Source organism: Osmerus eperlanus, chromosome 26, assembly GCF_963692335.1.
Source record: "Osmerus eperlanus chromosome 26, fOsmEpe2.1, whole genome shotgun sequence".
In the NCBI taxonomy this organism is placed as follows: domain Eukaryota; kingdom Metazoa; phylum Chordata; class Actinopteri; order Osmeriformes; family Osmeridae; genus Osmerus; species Osmerus eperlanus.
This window is the reverse complement of record NC_085043.1, coordinates 5903807-5922619: the sequence shown is the minus strand read 5'-3', so window position 1 is coordinate 5922619 and position 18813 is coordinate 5903807. Positions and strand designations below refer to the sequence as shown.

General features: G+C 46.8%; 2 protein-coding genes across 4 annotated transcripts in view; one reads left to right on the top strand and one right to left on the bottom strand.

Annotated features, from left to right (window-relative positions):
- ddah1 (dimethylarginine dimethylaminohydrolase 1) overlaps nucleotides 1-9970 on the bottom strand; it is a 44908-nt gene extending 34938 nt beyond the window's left edge. The window contains exon 1 of one of the 3 annotated variants that reach the window (XM_062452393.1): nucleotides 9505-9970. Coding sequence is in view for 2 of the 3 variants with exons in the window: in XM_062452391.1 (XP_062308375.1) it covers nucleotides 6796-7089 (294 nt within the window). In the remaining variant the exon portion in view is untranslated. Of the gene's footprint in view, nucleotides 1-6795; nucleotides 7266-9504 lie in introns of those variants that run through there. The other 2 variants (XM_062452391.1, XM_062452390.1) reach the window with 2 other exon arrangements.
- Nucleotides 9971-10922: 952 nt separating this feature from the next.
- Nucleotides 10923-13657, top strand: ccn1 (cellular communication network factor 1). Its single transcript, XM_062452654.1, has 5 exons — nucleotides 10923-11148; nucleotides 11363-11579; nucleotides 11837-12181; nucleotides 12299-12501; nucleotides 12632-13657. Exons 1-5 carry the CDS (start codon nucleotides 11101-11103, stop codon nucleotides 12932-12934), a joined length of 1116 nt encoding a protein of 371 aa, XP_062308638.1. The 5' UTR covers nucleotides 10923-11100; the 3' UTR covers nucleotides 12935-13657.
- Nucleotides 13658-18813: the final 5156 nt, after the last annotated feature.

The window sequence follows — 18813 nt, the reverse complement described above, 5'->3', positions numbered from 1 at the left end:
AAATAGTTTTTAAATTATTTTTATAAAAAAAATTATAACAGAATTATTATTAAATAAAAAATCGATAAAATTGTGAATCGATTTTTTATCGAATCGTGAGGTACCAAAAGATTCCCACCCCTATTACTAAAACGGACAGTGAGAAGAAAGAAAAAAAACGCCCTAGAGTAAACCTAAGGGCAAAATCAGGTTGTTGGTTTCGAATGGCAAAAATAGGCCCTTCAAAAGCGAAGATGATAGATGGCGGGATGTTGAAATGAGGCACGTGAATGCATGCTCACGCCACTGGAATGCTTTTAGATCGATCGTACAGGCCCACGTCTCCCTGGCTGACTGACGGGGAGCCTTGTCGTATCGCTGGGATTCAAGTCCATGAATCTCTTCGCGCCACAAAAGCTTTTTTCCAACTCCCCCCCGGCGGGAGCGACAGGATCCATTTTGGGCGAGACGGAGGGGGGGGGGGCGACGTGGGAGAACTGGGGGAGAGTGAAGCACACGGCCGAGGGGTAGCGACTGAGCCCGTTCCTGTGAGGCGACGGAGCCGCGGAGCAACGGTCGGCTCGGTAAAGTGGAGAAAGCCGTCCATTAGCTTGTCCTCCCGGGCCCCTGTCCAAAGAGATGAGTGATGTTGACACCCGCGCGCTGGCAAGATGGCGGTGTGTATTCAGCGCCTCGCGATTCGCGTCCGCAGGTGCGTCAAGGTGCGCGTATGTGAGGAATGCAGTGTACTGCCTGTGTGTGTGTGTGTTACTTTTGCGAATTCCTTCTGTATGGGCGAAGAATTTCTATTTTTAGGTGGGTGTTCTAGCGGATGTTGGGTTCGTGGCAAGGGGCGGCTGGCAGGTTATCCTCAGAGGTTAACCTGCCACGTCGGCTTCATCTCGGCATGTAAATACAAGACCCGGCCCTGTGATTAATGGGAGGGGAAGGGGCGAGCAGTTTATGATACTTCCACTGTCTGTGTGGAAGTGTGCTCTGAGGCAGCCCTGACCTGGAATTTACATACAGGGCCCAAACGTACAGCTCTCGTTGAGCTTTGACAAGTATGCTGGGAGACATTACAGCGAAACAAGAGCACACCGCAAGGCCTGCCTTTCAAACGGAACCGTCATCGATGGCGACACCGCACTGAGAGCGACTGCTCTACTGAGAGAAGATGCAAGCTGTTCCCTCGGTGAGGGAGAGGGGGTGGAGAGGTTGGAAGTGTACCCACTCGCCACAGCTGGCGGGGCAGACGGGCAGGTGGCAGGGGGGGAGAGGGGTGAGCGTACGTCTCTCTCGAACCGACGCAGCCTGCGTCTTTCTGGGAGGTTTCCAGCGAGCGTCACGTGTTTCCGTAGTCCAAGGGGGCGGCAGGGCATGCTTCATTATTTTAGCTCACTTAGTACGGCTTGACACTGCAATTCAATTGTGACATCCGCCAAAGACAGACATCATAAAGCGTTGAAATTAGAACCCCGGTTTTCTCCAACTCCACACAAAGCACTTTGAACAGTTTTATCAGCTTGAGAAAACACTTTGGGCATACGCAAAATAAACCTGCACGCAAACACTCACACAAACACCTGTTGTTGTTCTGTTTGGGTCTTTAATATGCTGCGCATATTAAACAGTCGAAATCAAAAGCATCATGAATATGGATGTTTACCAAGGGTGAAGACAGGCCTTTGAAAATATCCACACACTCACAACCCCCTTGGGTCAATGGCTCTGCCTCGATAACCTTCACGAGGCTGAATTGAGTCTGTGATATACTGTGAATACTTAAAGTAGGTTTTACTAGCCAACAGAGCCATATCTACACTAGCACACAGACAACATTGTAAATGACATCAGCACAAAAAAACATCTGTAGCTTACTTTTTACAAGAAAGCTACTTTGAACAAAGTCTTAAAAAACCGTGTCGTATATCAAGCGAAGCTGAAAACGTCTGTCTATTGATTCGATTTTCCGGGAATGTTCTAAAAGGAGCTTTGACCAGTGGGCCTAGACGTTTCCAATTTAGCTCACAAGCTCTGTGAAAGACACTCGACGCACGAGGGGGAAAAAACAGCCTTTCCTTTGCTCTCTGTGTCTGCGGATGACCTTCTTCTAGTGTGCTCTAACACATGTTCCTGTCATGACTCCTGCCCGATCTGAAGCCAGCTCTCCCAGAACGAGGCCCCCCCCCCCCTCCTAAGTCTTCTGTCGCTTAGGAGCGCCACACAGGGCGTCCTCCCAAAGCCCGACGACAGCCGGCCGCGACCGTGTCGTTCTGAGGCCGGGTGAGGTTTCCAGTCCGTGAGCGGTCCCACAACTGCTCCTGAGGGGAGGGAGGGGGGAACAGACGGCCAGGTCCAAGGCCGCGGGTGAATAAAGACACGGGTGTGTTCGCGTCGGCGCTCTCCGCACCACCCTAACGCATGCGAGGGGCAGGTGCGCGGCAGGCGGCGTAACGCAGGCGACGCACGGCGCTGGCTGGACTTTTAGGGGGGCCGACAGAGATATCGAGGGAGAGACCGGGGAGGGGGGGGGGGGGGGAGGAGGTCGAAAGAACGAGACATAGACGGGAGGGGGGGGGGGGAAGTGGAAGGGTTTAAACAAGAAAGGGCTGGAATGTGTGTTTAACACGGTACGTCCGGACGAGAAAAAAGAAGAAAAAAAAGAACTCCGAGGTCGAGGACGGTCGGCGAGACAAACCGAGACGGGGGCCAATCCCTTCCTCGCTAAGGAAGCAGCAGGTTTGGATGCGGAGGAATGTCCCAGACAGTCGGGGAAAAGCCGCCAGGTTGACCCCGTCTCACTCGGGGCCCGGCCGGGCCTGGGACGCCCCCCCCCCCCCCCCTTTCACACGAGGATGTCAAGCGCCCCCTGAAGGAAACCAGGTCGCTTCCGCACAGGAAGTCATTTAAGGGAGCGGGGAAACGGAGGGGAATGAAATGAGCATCTGCAGGGCGTCTAGTCAAAACAGGGCCTCCAGAGCATCGGGTGTCAATTTGGGGTGAACTCTGAGGGGGTATGAAAGGCGGGGGGATGGGGGGGGGGGGGGGGGGGGGAGGACGGATACTCACTGTAAACTCTCAGCGCCAAGTCTAAATATTTCGTCTGAAAAATGGGACCTAAATGTTGGGTCTGGGACGGTTATTCCCCGCCTTCCTGCTCGGGCGCACGAGTTCTAGCTTTGGTTATGACTGACGGATTCCTTCGGACAACAACATTACAATGTCAAAAGTTTGCCTTTAGAATAATGTCGGGACGAGAGATGAGACCATTTTATAAAGATACAGTCATTGGCTTAGAGCATGGGGCGCACAATTGGCTGGAGGTTCCATCTGAACCTAGATACGTTTCTCATGAATAATTGTTCGAGTAAATACTGACGAAGCAACCGTTATTTTCAACGTACACATACTGCCGCTGGCTCAGCACAGCTGGGAAGGTCCCAGACGGCGCCCCGTACTACGAAGTGTTGTCCGATCGCGTGCGTTAGTTGAATCACTTCACGTAACTCAGGACAATCAAAGCGAAGGTTTACAGGGCGTGTTAGGACAGAGACAGGGAGGAGGCAAACGCAGAAGCGAGAGGGGAAGTCGTGGAACGGCGTGCGCAAAAGTCACGAAAGTCGACGGAGAAAATCCAGCTTTCGAAGACGAGTGGACAGACAAATATGCCTTCATCCTTCCCGCAGCGAGTGTCAGTACTTTGTTTAGTCGCTGTAGGGCCTACATGGGCAAGAATGACGCCCCAAATCATAAATGAAATTAAGAATTAAGAAATGTTCATGGTGTGGACCTTTGGGGGAAGAAAATGTGAGGCAACGGACCTCTTTGAATTCTAATTGTGCACCCTTGGCCTAGAGAGAAATGTAGATGAATGTGGAAAACATATCACACACATGACAGACGCAACGATGAAATGATATGGCTTACAGTAGGGAAATCAAATACTGATTGAGCCGGGAGCTTGACTTGTGCATCAGTCGGCTGTCCCATAAAAACAGCGGGGGTGTTTGATGATGAAGTCGGAGTGCTCCCGTGGGTAGCGGGGAGATGAAGATTGAAGAAATGGCGGGGGAAGTGAGGGGAAAGACGACTCATTCCTCTTCTGCAAGTCGATTAGCCGGGGCTTGACAGTCAGAACGACAGCCCCTTAGCCACCAGACAGGGATTCACAGCTGGTGTGTGTGTGTGTGTGTGATTGATGATCCAGGCTTGTAAATTGCATCAGGTAGCTGATAAATGCTTTGAGAAGCCAGAAGGGTGTTCCTGTGTTCAAGTCTAAAAACGAGTCTCAAAACACTATTACACATCCAAAAGCCTGTCCTCATTGACCTTCAATGCTTCACACCTTTCAGAGGCTGAAGTATCAAGCTCATTCAGTTAGCAGAAGGAAAAATGATTGGGCAGCGTTGAGGGGTAAATAATGAATTCTGTGAATAGTAATCTCACGCAAGCAATCATTTACTTCAGCAATTCTGAATGACTGGAGAGAAAACAGCACTCAGTAACTCATTTGATACTCAGGTGCTTATTACTACACTGCGACAACTGCTGTTTCACAGTTTGTGCGAACTGAAATACCTGCTATTGACTGCATGTAAATAACATTTTGGGGGGGAAATATTATCTGTATACTATATGATTATCTTCATACTTGTGATGTGCCTTGCATATGCAATGCAGTGCATGCAAACTATACTGAAAGGATTGTTATCATAGACTAACACACTCTTTGGTTTGGCCTTATTCTATGCGCACGCACGCACACACACACACACACACACACACACACACACACACACACACACACACACACACACACACACACACACACACACACACACCACCACAAGCTCTGGGAAGAAAACCAATAAAAATCAAATAAACTGTTGTATATGAAACAGACATATGCTTTAGCATTTCATAAGACTATTGTCTGCATAAGTAAAGAGAATGTGGTTATGGTTATCAAAACAATGTCACAAAGAAATATATCTACAACTTCCTTACTAGGCTGTACGAAAAGCGATCAGTTACATGAATGCATGGGTAATATGTTAAATATTTACAAGAAACACAAGGCACAATCCAAAGGTCACATTTTCATGCATAGCACTGAGGCTGCGATAACTACAGTTGTCACATGCAATAGCCTTTGTACAAGGGAATAACTTTCCAATGGCACACCTTAGGGCTGATATTTGTAGCAAAATGTCTGTTCTGTTTGCCTTCTTATCAGTGACTTATCAGAAATGGATTACACAATCCAACCCATACAAGTCCATGCAAGTGGCTGGTTTAGTATTCATGTCTATGCACTGTTTGAAACAGAATTGCATCAACAGCCAAATCTCTGTCGATAATAAACTACACCACATAGCTACACTTTTTACTGGCAGTCGATGCAATAACTAGGCAATTATAGAGTTGGGAGCAAGGTGATCTAGATATTGCTACTGTAAGACCACTTTCGCTGGAACTGTTTACTTCTGAGATCAAAAGACAGAAAATTAATGATTTTTCTCCACCGATAAGCAATGATCCAACCATCAATCAATGACATCGGTTCACCAGTAAATGTGTGGCATTGATTCGTTCTGTTTGGAGGGTCTGGGGGCAGTGGGTGATGGGGTAGGTGGTAATGGGCTGGGCAACCATATCAGTCTTGCACAGCATGCACTAGTGAGTGACAATGTGTCAAATCGTGGTCGCTCTCAAAACCCGAGCACAAGATTTCTCATGATGGACACAAAGGTCACCAGACCACTTCAACTAGCCCCAGACGCCTCTTCCAATCCCCATTCCGTCAATCTTCCATGTGAAACAGCACACGGCCTGCTCCACGTCATTCTCACACACACTGCAGAGAGGCTAGGAGATACATTATTAAAACACTTTTGTGTCCGGAAACGTGCTTGGAATCGAGCAAAACAAAACGCAACGGGCCTTTAGCAGTACACGGGAGTGCTCTACAGTCTGATCAATACGCACTGCCACTAGTGTGACTGGGCACCATTACCAGCACTGGGTCCAGCGGGGGTACGTGAGGTGACATGACAGAGGCTTTCAGAGAACCAGCCCAACCGTCAAACACACTGTCACTGACAGAGGACAGAATCGTCCACAGCCCACAGGGGCAGAAACTGCGCATGCACTGTTTGTCTGATTCGTATAAATGGTCCGCTTTTATCACGTAAACATGACCGTGAACTGAGGGGAAATGCCTCGACTGACCCAGAGAGTTTCTTTTCCTTTATAAGGATGTTGCGCAACTCATGCTGAGGGCATGGGAACCACCGACACCAGCCGACAGCCTACTGTTAGTAGCTGTACAGGAGTTGGAGTAATCTAAAAGCTATGAGGGGATAGGAAAGAATGATCTGTTCACGCAACACAGTCAAATGCCAAACATTGTGACACTGGCTCAATTAATGCCTACATTATTAAAATGTGTTGTTTTGATCACGTGCACGGCTTCTCGTTAGTGTAATAACAACTGTAATCATTCAACAACTAATCCCTGCGCCTTTCAATTATGTCCTGTGAAGAAAAACACACGGAGTCATGACAACACTGCCATGGCCTTAACACGAAAAAGATTTTAGGCTACATAAAGTTGCAGTTGTGCATGAATCCCTGCCCTAGTGACTGGTTGTCTTTCAAAGGGCGTTGCCTGATTGTTAATTATGCCCCGTTTGTGCTACCAGGTTACGCTATGGTCAAGCCACGGCGCATATAATTGATCGTGCAAAATAACAACACATACAACAAATGGTTTCAACCAGTCATTCCTACAGCAATAAATGCACTCTTTACCTCCTTCCTTCGGCTCTCTGCCCCGGGTCTCGTAATCAGCGCGGTGTCACCACAAACCACAGCCGCATCTTCCACAAACACGCAGTCCGGGAGAGATTCATCAGCGGGGAGTTCGATCACCTCCAATCCGAGTTTCTGCTTTAAAACGTTGACGTATACTTCATGCTCCAATTGAGCTTTCGCCAGATCCACATCCAAGTTGTTTGTCCTCAGTGCCTCTTTGGCAAGGGATGAGGGAATTGCACGAACAACAGCGTGAGTGAAGTTCCCAAAACCTGCCATTAAACCAGCCATGCTAAATAGCCTATCAGCAGTTCTAACAGCACTACAAATGAATGAAAGCGAGAACAGCCTGTTGTCTTTTACTCTAGGTGTTTGTTTGTTTTCCCGTTTGTCGCTTCTATATTTACTAAACTGACAGTCCCGCTCCGGTCGGCTACACAGTCAAGCGACAGTGCTCTGATGACGCGCACTAACAAACCATCACGTGTACGAATGTATCAATTCTCACTGAACCGCACAATTGTGACAGTGAGCGGTTCGTTATGGAATGCGTCAAAGTCTAACTAGCTTATACATTGTTGTAGCCGCACACTATTCTATATTATATGAATATAGAATGGCAATAAAATAGAAAAACAAGAGAGTCGTTTCAGCTAATGGACTATAAATATGCAAATACTATTATTAAATATGTCAATGTATTTATGTTTACTGTACACTACTATCATGGTAATAACATATCTACTGTGTAGATTTAAGTCTGGCTAGACTTCTATGTGGGTGTCAAAACGACAAAATGGATGATGGAATGATTGGGAAAAAAATTACAGTTGAAAATGTAAAAATGATCCATTACATGACACATGATGTAAGCCTATGATGGATTCCACAACGTGTTAATTTGGATTAAATGGAGTGCAAGCATGACTAACAACGTCCTAAATGCCAGCCAATCCCTTCTCAAGACTCGTCCCATCACACCAAAAAAGCAGGGCACTTAAATAGGGATCAAAATTGCCTTTCACATCAGATCATTCGAAGAATTAGACTAATTCAGTGGCCATCTATCTTGATGATAGTCAAAGGATTGATAGAGAGAGGAGGGCGCGTCTTTCGGTCAATGAGGGGCTGTGTTGTGTGCGCAGGGACCATATTCATTTTCCCTACAGTGTCATCTAAGGAAGCCGCTGGGCTTAGCTTTGAATGGAATGTTTCTTCAGACATCCCAGAGAACATTCTTCCACACCCCAGGACCAAAGTTTGTCTTTTCTTGTTCCAGATCCACTCAATTTTCCTGACTGGTCTAAACATTCCAGGAGCCCCACATTCCATTTTTCCACTCTACCCCCCCCCCCACCCATGTTTTTTTCCATTTCTTTTGTGGATGTCTGCCCCAGACGAGTCTGTCTTTTGCTTGCTCCCATGTGAAGTATTTAGGTTAAGCGAAGGAAACCCCTCGTAGGCACACCTGGAACATTCTGAGACTCTGCAGCTATAAAAATGAGTGACAGCAGACACGTCTCGCCACCTGGGGTTGATTTAAACCGCAAAAACAACCGCAGTATTTCTCTGAAAAGGTCATACTCATACCAATACGAAATATCTACTCTCGTACCCCCACTGTTTGTGTGAAGTGATAGATTTCCATTACAATGAGATTTATTCTGTTGACACAACTGGGAATTGTGTGGGAATATGCAGAAATATGCCGATAGTGACAAGTCATATATATCCCTGCATGTCTTTTGAAGAAGAACTCCAAACAGAGCTAGATTTGCTGACAGTAACAAACATTTGTCATAAAAACTGATGAGGAGGTTACATGAACCAGCCTGGAGAGGGTCAGCCAATGAGAAGCTTGCGTACATTCTGAACCTCCCACAATTCATTGAGCTTCCTATAGTGTTCCACAAGCTGAAAGAGAGGAAGCTACACTGACAATCCAGGGTGGAAAATATTATGATTGCATGTCCCGCCTTTGTAATGTTTCCTAAATGGGTATTTTTTTTCGAAGGAATATTGTGGCATGTAGTTCCACTTGCGTACAATGACGGCACTGTTTCCAATAACACCCTGTTCCCCCAGAGTAAGTGGGTCTGAACAATGCAGCACAGCGCATTTGAAATCAGAATGTAAAGTTCTGAGGAGAGACCTGTGGAGCTATGGAGTAGACATGGTTGTTTCATTGAAGGGTACCGACACATTTAGATGTGGCACTTGTTGCAGACGTGAGGGACTACTGAATCAGTTGAATCACAATTGAAAGGGTCCCACTACCTAAACTGTTTCCGTTTCTTACAACTGAAAACATTGATGATATTGATACTAAGTGACCACAATGATGTGCTATGTGTTGCCATAGGCTATATCTGATTATGCAGCCTATAGCAAACTTGATTTATAAATGACTGTAACAACATGTTGTCAAAAAGAGTTTGTTTTCACAATTCGTCAACAAAGTTTATCACAGCATGGTATAGTGTCATGGATTTTAAGTATTAAAATGTTAGTATACATAAACAGGAAAACAAATATGATCGATCGAATCGCTTGATCAATACATGTATTTCATGTCGAACAGTCGATGTGGTTGAACGTTTGACTTCGAAACAAACACTAGTAAGGAAAATACTGCCGTCACGCCAGAACAAAAACTAGGAAAGAAGATAAACTATTGCGATTAAGCAAAAACAAAGACAAACTCACCGGAGGCAGGTTTCTCCGTGGCGTTTACCATTAGTTATTTGTTCAACGCTCTCTTCGTATCTCGTCAAGTAAACTAAAGCCAGGGATGAATTAAAGAAAAACTATGCCGCGGTCTTGAGTAAAAATAAACACTGACAGTCAACAATAAATTACATTTTTCCTCCAAAGCAGTCAATTTCGGTATATTCTTTTGGCAACTTAATCGGTCATCAAGCATCCTGTTATAAAGTAGGTTACGTTGTCTTGGTCAAATCCTAAAACGTCTATCAGGTATATCTGTATTACAAATGTCGGTGGAATGTGACTTATTTGAGACCCGATGAAAAGTAGACTAAACGAGTTTGGTATTTTCTCCCCAAACTAACATCTCATATGGAAAATTGGATCACTGTAGAAGATTCTTTTTTCAAATAATGATGGACAGATTGCGTGAAAAGTAAATTAACCCGAGGAATGCTAAGGAATTTCCTTCATGAAGAACATATTTAACAACCCTTTAAGCTGTCAGGAATGCTTTGTGGTTGGCTAGCTGAAGGAGAAATATGTTAATAATGCAGGCTACTGCCACACCAAATATGGCAATATTGTTACGTCTGGAGTCTGGTTCGCATCTGGAAATACTTGGTCCTACGGAATAAAGGGGATAGCTGGCCAAAAATAGAAGCTGTAAACTTAAGTTCTCCCACAACTCAAAGAAGCGCACAGAATATCGCTACTGCGATACTCTTTCTGCACATCAGTTTCGGCAAAAGAGTATAGGCTAGTATTCCAGATAAAAAAATAAAAATAATGAGAGGGTGAGTGACATATTCAAAGTATTACATTTCCTCCATCTTGGTTGGGAAGATAAATCCATATAACATGAACATTATCTTGAGACAAATGAACCACAAAAAGTAGATTATAAGTAAGTTACTTATAAGTTGAACAATGGACACTCAACATATTGTAGATAATCCTTTAGTGCAAAAGCCTAAACTGTTCATAGAAACAAATAAAAAAACTTGTAGGGATGTAAAGTTAAAGATATTGTTATTAATGACGAAAACATTGGTTTATTTGCCCTTCTCTTAATTGAAAGGCTATTCTAAAATGAAACTCCACTTTAAATGTAAGCCTATTTAAAACACACACACACAAAATATTCTTATCGACATTTCTGATAATACAAAAAAGCCAAGGAAATGGATAAAGGAGTATAGGAAAGGGAGGAAACGGTCGGGGGGGGGGGGGGTGGAGAGAAGTGTGTTCAATTCTGGAAGAAAAATTCATTTAAGAAAAAAAGTTAGACAGGGTGGTGCTTAGCTTGGATGGAAAACGCGCCAAGAAACATTCCTTGCATAGTTTTGGAACAGTTCAGCAGCCAGCCAACAACGACGTCAGCTTTCACTACGGTATAAAAGGCGTGAGGCGCTCAAGCTCAGCAGACTGCAACTGCAACCAGAGCTAGAACAACTCCTAAGCCTCGGCTATAAAGACTGGAAAACAAACCAAACAGCTACAGACGACTGACTGGGACCTTTCCGAAGACTTATCACTCAGAACAGGATTTGAACAGAATTACTCTTGACTATACGCCTAAGAGAAGACGCAAAGATGCTGATGTTCTCTTTCATCGTGATCTTCATTGGAAGCTTTGACGTGGTAAGTTATTTTCTTTATTAAACCATTTAATCTGTTTCAGTTGATTTAACTCTGAGTAGCAGTATACAGCTAATGGACGCGCAAAAACCCCGGTTGTCAATCGATTTAAATAATACGGCGAACAAAACTTGACTTTGTCGAAAGTACAAATATATTAAATGGTTCACCATCAGGCATTTATCTAATGTAACATGGGGTTTGCTTGTCCTCGCAGGTCCTCTCCTTCTATTGCCCCGCCGTGTGCGACTGTCCTCTCGACCTGCCCAAGTGCGCTCCGGGCGTAAGCCTCGCACTGGACGACTGCGGGTGCTGCAAGGTCTGCTCGAGGCAGCTCAACGAGGACTGTAGCCTGACGGAGCCTTGTGACCACACTAAAGGACTCGAATGCAACTTTGGGGCCAGCTTTGGCGCTACACGTGGCATCTGTCGAGGTATGTGTATATTTCCAACAATGATGTTTAAGCTCTGGGTATTGTTCAAAACGAAGAGACAGAACTTAATGATTCGATATTGTTGATTGTAACTTGGCACCTTGCTCTACACTCAAATATGTAACCCAACCTCAGTGGCTAGTCAGACTGCAGTCGACCTACAGAGGGAGTTTAGTACATTGGGAGTACATTATGGGATGTCTGCAGCTAACATTACAGAGCACAGAATAACAGAATGTTGCTCTTTCCCTCAACAGCAAAATCAGAGGGCCGACCCTGCGAGTACAACAGCAGGATCTACCAGAACGGAGAGAGCTTCCAGCCCAACTGTAAACACCAGTGCACGTGTATCGACGGGGCGGTGGGCTGCATCCCACTGTGCCCACAGGAACTCTCCCTGCCCAACCTGGGCTGTGCCAACCCCAGGCTGGTCAAGGTGGCCGGCCAGTGCTGCGAGGAGTGGGTGTGCGACGACGGCAAGGAGACCGACCTGATGGAGAAGCTGTTCGGCAAACACATGCGGACAGACGAGTCCGAGAGCGACCTCACCAACAGGAACGAGTTCATCCCCTTTGTCAAGGGTGGACTCAAGTCTCTACCCGGTAAGCAAAGAGCCCTTATTGGCAGCCATTGGACTTACCCACATGACTTCTTCCTACACCTGTGACATGCGAATAGCATTTTCTAACGTGTCTTGCCTTCTTCTCTTGCCATCCCAGCATTCAGAGTACAGCCTGAGGGTCACTTGTTCGAGAGCCAGAAGTGCATCGTGCAGACCACCCCATGGTCCCAGTGCTCCAAGACCTGCGGGACGGGCATCTCCACCCGCGTCACCAACAACAACGACGAGTGCAAGCTGGTGAAAGAGACCCGCATCTGCGAAGTGCGGCCATGCACCCAGTCCCCTTACACAAGCCTCAAGGTAAGCCCAGAGCCTCTGAAACCCCCCAAACCGTACCCCACGACATCCAACCCGTCGACTGAAACCGTTTCCGAAAAACCAAACCACTAAATGCCTGTCTTCTCCTCCTCGCTTTTGTTCCTCATAACAGAAAGGGAAGAAGTGTAACAGAACCAAGAAGTCCGGCCAGGCCGTCAAGTTCACCTACGCCGGCTGTGCCAGCCTGAAGAAGTACAGGCCCAAGTACTGCGGCTCCTGCGTGGACGGCCGCTGCTGCAGCCCCCAGGACACCAGGACCATCCGGGTCAAGTTCCGCTGCGAAGACGGCGAGACCTTCAACAAGAACGTCATGATGATCGAGTCCTGCAAGTGCACCTTCAACTGTCCCCATGCCAACGAAGCCTCCTACCCCTTCTACAGGCTGTTCAACGACATCCACAAGTTCAGAGACTGAGTCCTGACTGGCTGTGAGGCCCGGAAGCTCCTGAGGAGGAACAACGACGACTTGGACAGACAGCCAATGGCAGTCTGTTCAAACGCAGGGGTCAAGAGTCAACGCGCCAATCAACTACCAGCTTCCTGTTGTAACTAGATTCCCAAGGAATTGTGGGCTTACATCATGAGGACTTAATGAAGTGCACTGTTTGCTGTGACCGAATCAGCAATCTTGATCAAGAATCGCTTCATACTACTGGAGCATCATGAGTAGCTTCATTATGGAGCAACATGTAATTAATATTTGTAAATGTATGTTAGTTGTTGATATCAATTCGCGATGTATATTTCGATCTATAACACCAGAAATGACCCATACTGTAGACTTGTGTGTGTGTATGTTAAGTCTGTATACACACACGTAACATAAGTGTACCATGACCATCTTGTAACACAGGAACCAGAGACCATGTGTTACTTCTTCACTTGTTAGATGGATGTGTGGTTACACTCCTTCCTGACGTGGGCATACATGTTCATGTTTTGTGGCAGCTATTGAATTCCCTTCTCTATCCGAAAGACAAAGCGAAACATGTCAATGAATGAATGTGTTTAATATTAATATTATTTATCAAAATGTAGCTACTTTATTTGGATATCATGTGTTATACTGGAATAAATTGTAAAAAAATGATTTAATTTTATATGTTACAAATAAAACAGATTTATTTATGAAACATTACACAACCTGGCTTCTTTGTCTTGGTTTAAGTTGGGAGGATTTACAACAACTGATGTCCCCACACTTCTATCAATTATCATAGACAACTACACAACAGTTTCTCAAATCAACCAACGTGGGCTGCGCTGGTATTTTCTCAGGCTTGAGAAAAATAGTACAGAGAATAAGAAATGACTGACTTAAACAACTTAGAGTTTTGGAGACAAGTTAAAGAGCTTTAAATGGTTTCGTGGTATAGAATGCCATTGTGAAGCTAAACAAGGTAGCTTGTTTTCACTAATCTGAGCCACAGATTTAGACCATTCTATAAATAACGGGTAAAACCCAGCATAGTAAGGAGTATAGGACTATTTCAAGAATCTTAAGTTCTTCTCTTATGGGTTAAACACCATGCGATAGGGACAATGGCTATTATTGTATGTTGTTTTATACCCGTGAAAAAAGCATGCATCTACCAATTGTATGGGCTTTCACCAACTCGGGATAGCTATATTCTGACCTCATTTACATTTAGTCATTTTAGCAGACGCTCTTATCCAGAGCGACTTACAGTAAGTACAGAGACATTCTCCCCGAGGCAAGTAGGGTGAAGTGCCTTGCCCAAGGACACAACGTCATTTGACATGGCCGGGAATCGATCCGGCAACCTTCTGATTGCTAGCCCGATTCCCTAACCACTCAGCCATCTGACCCCCTCATTTGTTGTGGTTGGACTCAAAAGTGAAAAGGTTGCCTGAGTGTTTGTGGTCCAGGGGTCTGCAGAGTCGCTGTAAACAGTCTGGAAAAGAGGGGAGGGAGCTTCCACACCAGGGCAGCGTGCCGCAGTGTGGGAAGGCGAGGCCAAGGCCGTGGGGCAGGAAGCAGTGGTGACACGGCGGTGACACGGCTGTCCTGAGGGGTCGGGGGAGGGGGGGGGGGGGCGGGGCGCTCAAGGGGGCAGACGAGAATGCTGTGGACAGACACACACAGACACAGTGTTTCGATCCAGGTAGTGGGAGCGACTCAGGAATGCAGCAGTGGTTAAAAGAGCAGACATCCTGATGGGCAGCACATTTTTGGAACATATTTCAGAGCAACAAAAATAGTTCTTTCTAAAAATACATAAACTCTAAAAGTGCTCCCCCCCACAAGAAAGGGGGTATAAAATACATAAAGCCAATCCCACATACCACTGGTGGAAATGAATCAAAATAGTGTGTACTTAATAGGAGGTAGGCGATGATACTTCCCCTTTGGTTAAGCTGCACACTACTAGTGTGCCCTTTGGGTTTACATAAATACCATCCCCACAGAATCAGGCTTCTGAGGTTTACCTTATCCAAATGATGTGTTTGCCCCTTTCCGCCAGCTTGGTTTACAGTCAAAACACTTCCAAAGGACTTGTTTTTCCTTCTCTTCCTCATCCCAAGTGACCCCCCCCCACCCTCTTCCCTTCCACCAGATAATATCATTCAATCCCATGTTGTTTGTAAAGTGCATTGCAATCACACTCATCATATGGCTGTTAAACAGCGCAGCTCGGACGGCTACGTCACGACAACGCAATGAGAGCATGCTTCTCGGGTGGAACGTTTCCCCAGAATGCGCACAGCGGGTGAGATGCTCGCTTCGTAACCATTACAAGTCAGGTCTATTTAACAATCCAGGAATTCGATTATTGGGAGCATGGAAGACAGAGAAGGTCTGTTTAAAAACCCGGACCAAATGGAGCAGCGGTCTGTATGCTGACGACAATTATTCAAAAGTTCACAACAACAAATACGCAGGCGCCGCTGTAATCAAACCCCTCCGCGATGACCTCATCCGCTGAACACAAAGTGTGTTTATATGACAAAGGCATTAACGTTAACACTACGTAATGCGGTGCGCTCAGAGGCCAAAAACGAGATAGAGGGCAGCCATTACAGCATTCTGGAAGCTGTGCGAACACTGATGTCAGCTATTTTACAGCCCCCTTGTCCATAGCCTCAGGTTAATATCCACTGTTAAAGGGAACCCGAGGGAGAGAGAGGGCAGGGAGGGTTTCATAACAACCATTTAGTCCAAAGAGAGTAGCAGTCGCTTCCTCTAGAACAGGGCCATCTGGTGGCCTCGCAGGAACGAGCATGCTGTGTGGGAAGGTTTAACAGGCAGCAATTTGAAAAACACGACAGTCCCGGGCGCATTGTGACAACACGTCTTGCGAGGAGCCAAGTTTATGAGTGAGATGTTAGGCTTCCGTTTCGCATATTCGCCCATCCCAGTGGAGACGAGGCTAACCGTTCGATGGAGAAATACTAAAGGGGGCATGGTTGAGAGCAACGAGGTGGACGTGTGGTGTGACTCGATTCCCACCCTTTCTCTCGGTGAGGCTTCAAACAAACACTGTTTTGTCAGTTTAGGACCACTGAGCTGCTGTTCACGTCTTTGATGTGTAGACACCGGATCAGCAGGAGACAGACTAGCCTGTAAACTGGGCCAGATAAGATCTCTTGCTTGCTTAGGAGGACGTTAATCCGACGCGTTTCATAATGTCGTGGGAACCGGCGGGCGAGACTCCCAGGATGCGCAGAGCACGTGCTCTCATAATACAGAACTGCTAACTAATCACTTCTTTCCCTGGACCTCATGTTTATCGCTGACTAGACCCGACTCACCATCCCATTCCAAACACCCCACAGAAGTCCAGTCATTCACTGCATCTCACTCCCACCCAGACGAGAAGAGGTAGTCAGGGGAACCAAGGAAGCTGTCCGGACAAGGGCGTGGAGCATGTCGGCTGAGGCCTGGGATCGAATCCGGGCCGCATGTCTTCACCCATCTCTCGCTCCCTGCCTTTCCTGTCACATTTCACTTAAATATGTCTTTTTTTTTTTTAAGGAAAAGAAAAAGAGGAGTTTCAAGAACATCCCTTTCGTCAAACCCTGAGAGGGTTTGGGAGTGTCTCGGTCGAGACCAGGGTCAATCTGAAAGGAGCAGGCTACAGTAACAAACACACACACACACACACAGACGTGAGACAACTAGTCCTCACTCCCCACACACTCACACTCAGTATACAACCGCCCTCCTGCCAGATGATGATGACGCAAGTCTGCAAAAAAAAAAAAAAAAAAACGCCCCTCAGATTCCCTCATCTGTGCACTCACGTAAGAATAACTGATGAGCGGGCTTAGGGAAAATTAGACTCAATTCACTCTCGGGCTGCAAGGCCTCTCCCCGCAGGGATGCTGGGGACTGGTTTGTTTATTTGCTCAAACAAGCTGAGCATTGATGGGAGAGGCAGCGCTGACGTCTGCGGGCCGAGCCTCTCGGAGTCTAAGCCCCATGTTGGAGCAGAGCCTCTTCTCAGCTCGAAAATGCAGAGGTTGCTAAACGAAAAAAGGAGGTGGCGGCGTCGTTAAACTCATGGTGAAAAGTTGACGGATCAGCCGAAACGTCGTGTGGCGTTCCTGTTAACTGAACGGGGGGGGGGAGGGAGATATTATGGAATAAGAAAATTCGAGAATGGACGCGCGAACTAAGCCAACCTCTGCAGCTCTGGAATTCAGTGGATTCTTATATGGAATCCATGAGTGAGAGAGTGACGTACATCCAAAACCATAGTTCCCTTCTCCGTGCTGGGTAATGAGTGGGAACGATGACTCTCGGGGGCCATCCGTGGGCCGCCAGCTGGCTCTTCCACTGGCTGCAGCACAGTAAACACACTCGCACATTCTCTCTACCGGAAACTCCATCAGGGCCTGACGGCCGAGTTGACCATGTACGGAGGGGGCAGCTGTACATCTAGGCCTGCGAGCGTCGTCATGGCCATGGAGAGAGACGGGCCAACCGACTTCCTGACTCACCCGGAGCGTGGATCCGACGGCGAGCAGCGCTCCCGAGGCAAAGCGGGATTTCGGGAGCGTAAACGACTTGATTACGGGCAACAGATAGGGAGAGTAGGGAGACGCACGGAGGCGGGGAAAAGATAGACGTCCTGTCAAAAAGACTGGGCGTCGTACGAGACGGGAGATAAACAAGCGAGAGGAGCGCTTCCTGACAAGAGCTCGGACCCGTGACCACGGCGACCGCAGCAATTTCAGGGACAAAGCTTATCTGTCTGGGGCCGAAGGAGGGCGTCGACGTCTGTTTACTCGGAAAGTACCGACGAGAGGGAAGAAAAGTAAACAGGAAGACGAGAGAGAGAACGAGGGGTGCTAAAGAGGTTAAGCTCTCTCTCGAACTTTCACTCCTCGTGCGCCGCTGTTGGCTGAACACCTCCCAGCAAACCCTTCGGGGCTCTGTCCTTGGGGAGTGAACCCGTGTGACGGTAACCCACGGCAACAGACGCACCGCGCTTCTGCTGTCAATATGCAAAAAAAAAAGACCAAAGTCATGGCAGTTTAGCTGGGTCCCCCAAGCTGGTCTCATAAAACAACAATTGCAATACGCACGCAGGGCAGTTTAAAGCAAAACCGCCGAATCGAGCCTAATTAATTACAAAGCGACTTGAGATATATCAAGGGAAATTTTGGTGAAATTTGGGGAATGAATTTAAATGCTTTTTGTTGCACGAAGACTTAAAAAAAGGCACACACTCACTTTTTACAGTAAACAGAAACAAAGCTGGAGCTTTCGTGTGGTTGCTTTGAGGGGGTTTATGGAGATAGAAAAATTAAGACAGCTGCTATACCGCAAAGGGAGGCAATTTATTGCAGGCAGAAACAAACAAGGGCAGGATTTTTTTTTTGAAAAACAAGAAAGCTTTCCCTATGAGGGTCCCAACGGCCACACTGTGATGCACTAAGGAGCCCCATGACAACAGCCTATATTTAGCCCACAGAAGAGGAAACTAATGGGCAATGCATCAGAGGAATTGGACATCCGTTTTATTGACAATATCAATGTTTTGCATCTCGTTTGTTAGTTGTTGTTTTTTTTTTTGGGGGGGGGGAGGGCTCTGACGAGCTAAATCTACCGGGGCACTGCCCTACTTTCACCCAATAAGCTCCAGCCGTGTTCTCCCAACAGGGGGGGGGGGGTTCACTCATTTCTGCTGGCTTTAATGGCTTTCTTTCTATTCAGAAATAACGCCTCGCATCTGAAGCCTCGAAACAACCTTAGGATTTTAATAGCCACCGCTGGGCCCTGGCAGATGGGTTGCAGTGCTAGCTGAAGAGGGAGGGCCTCAGCAC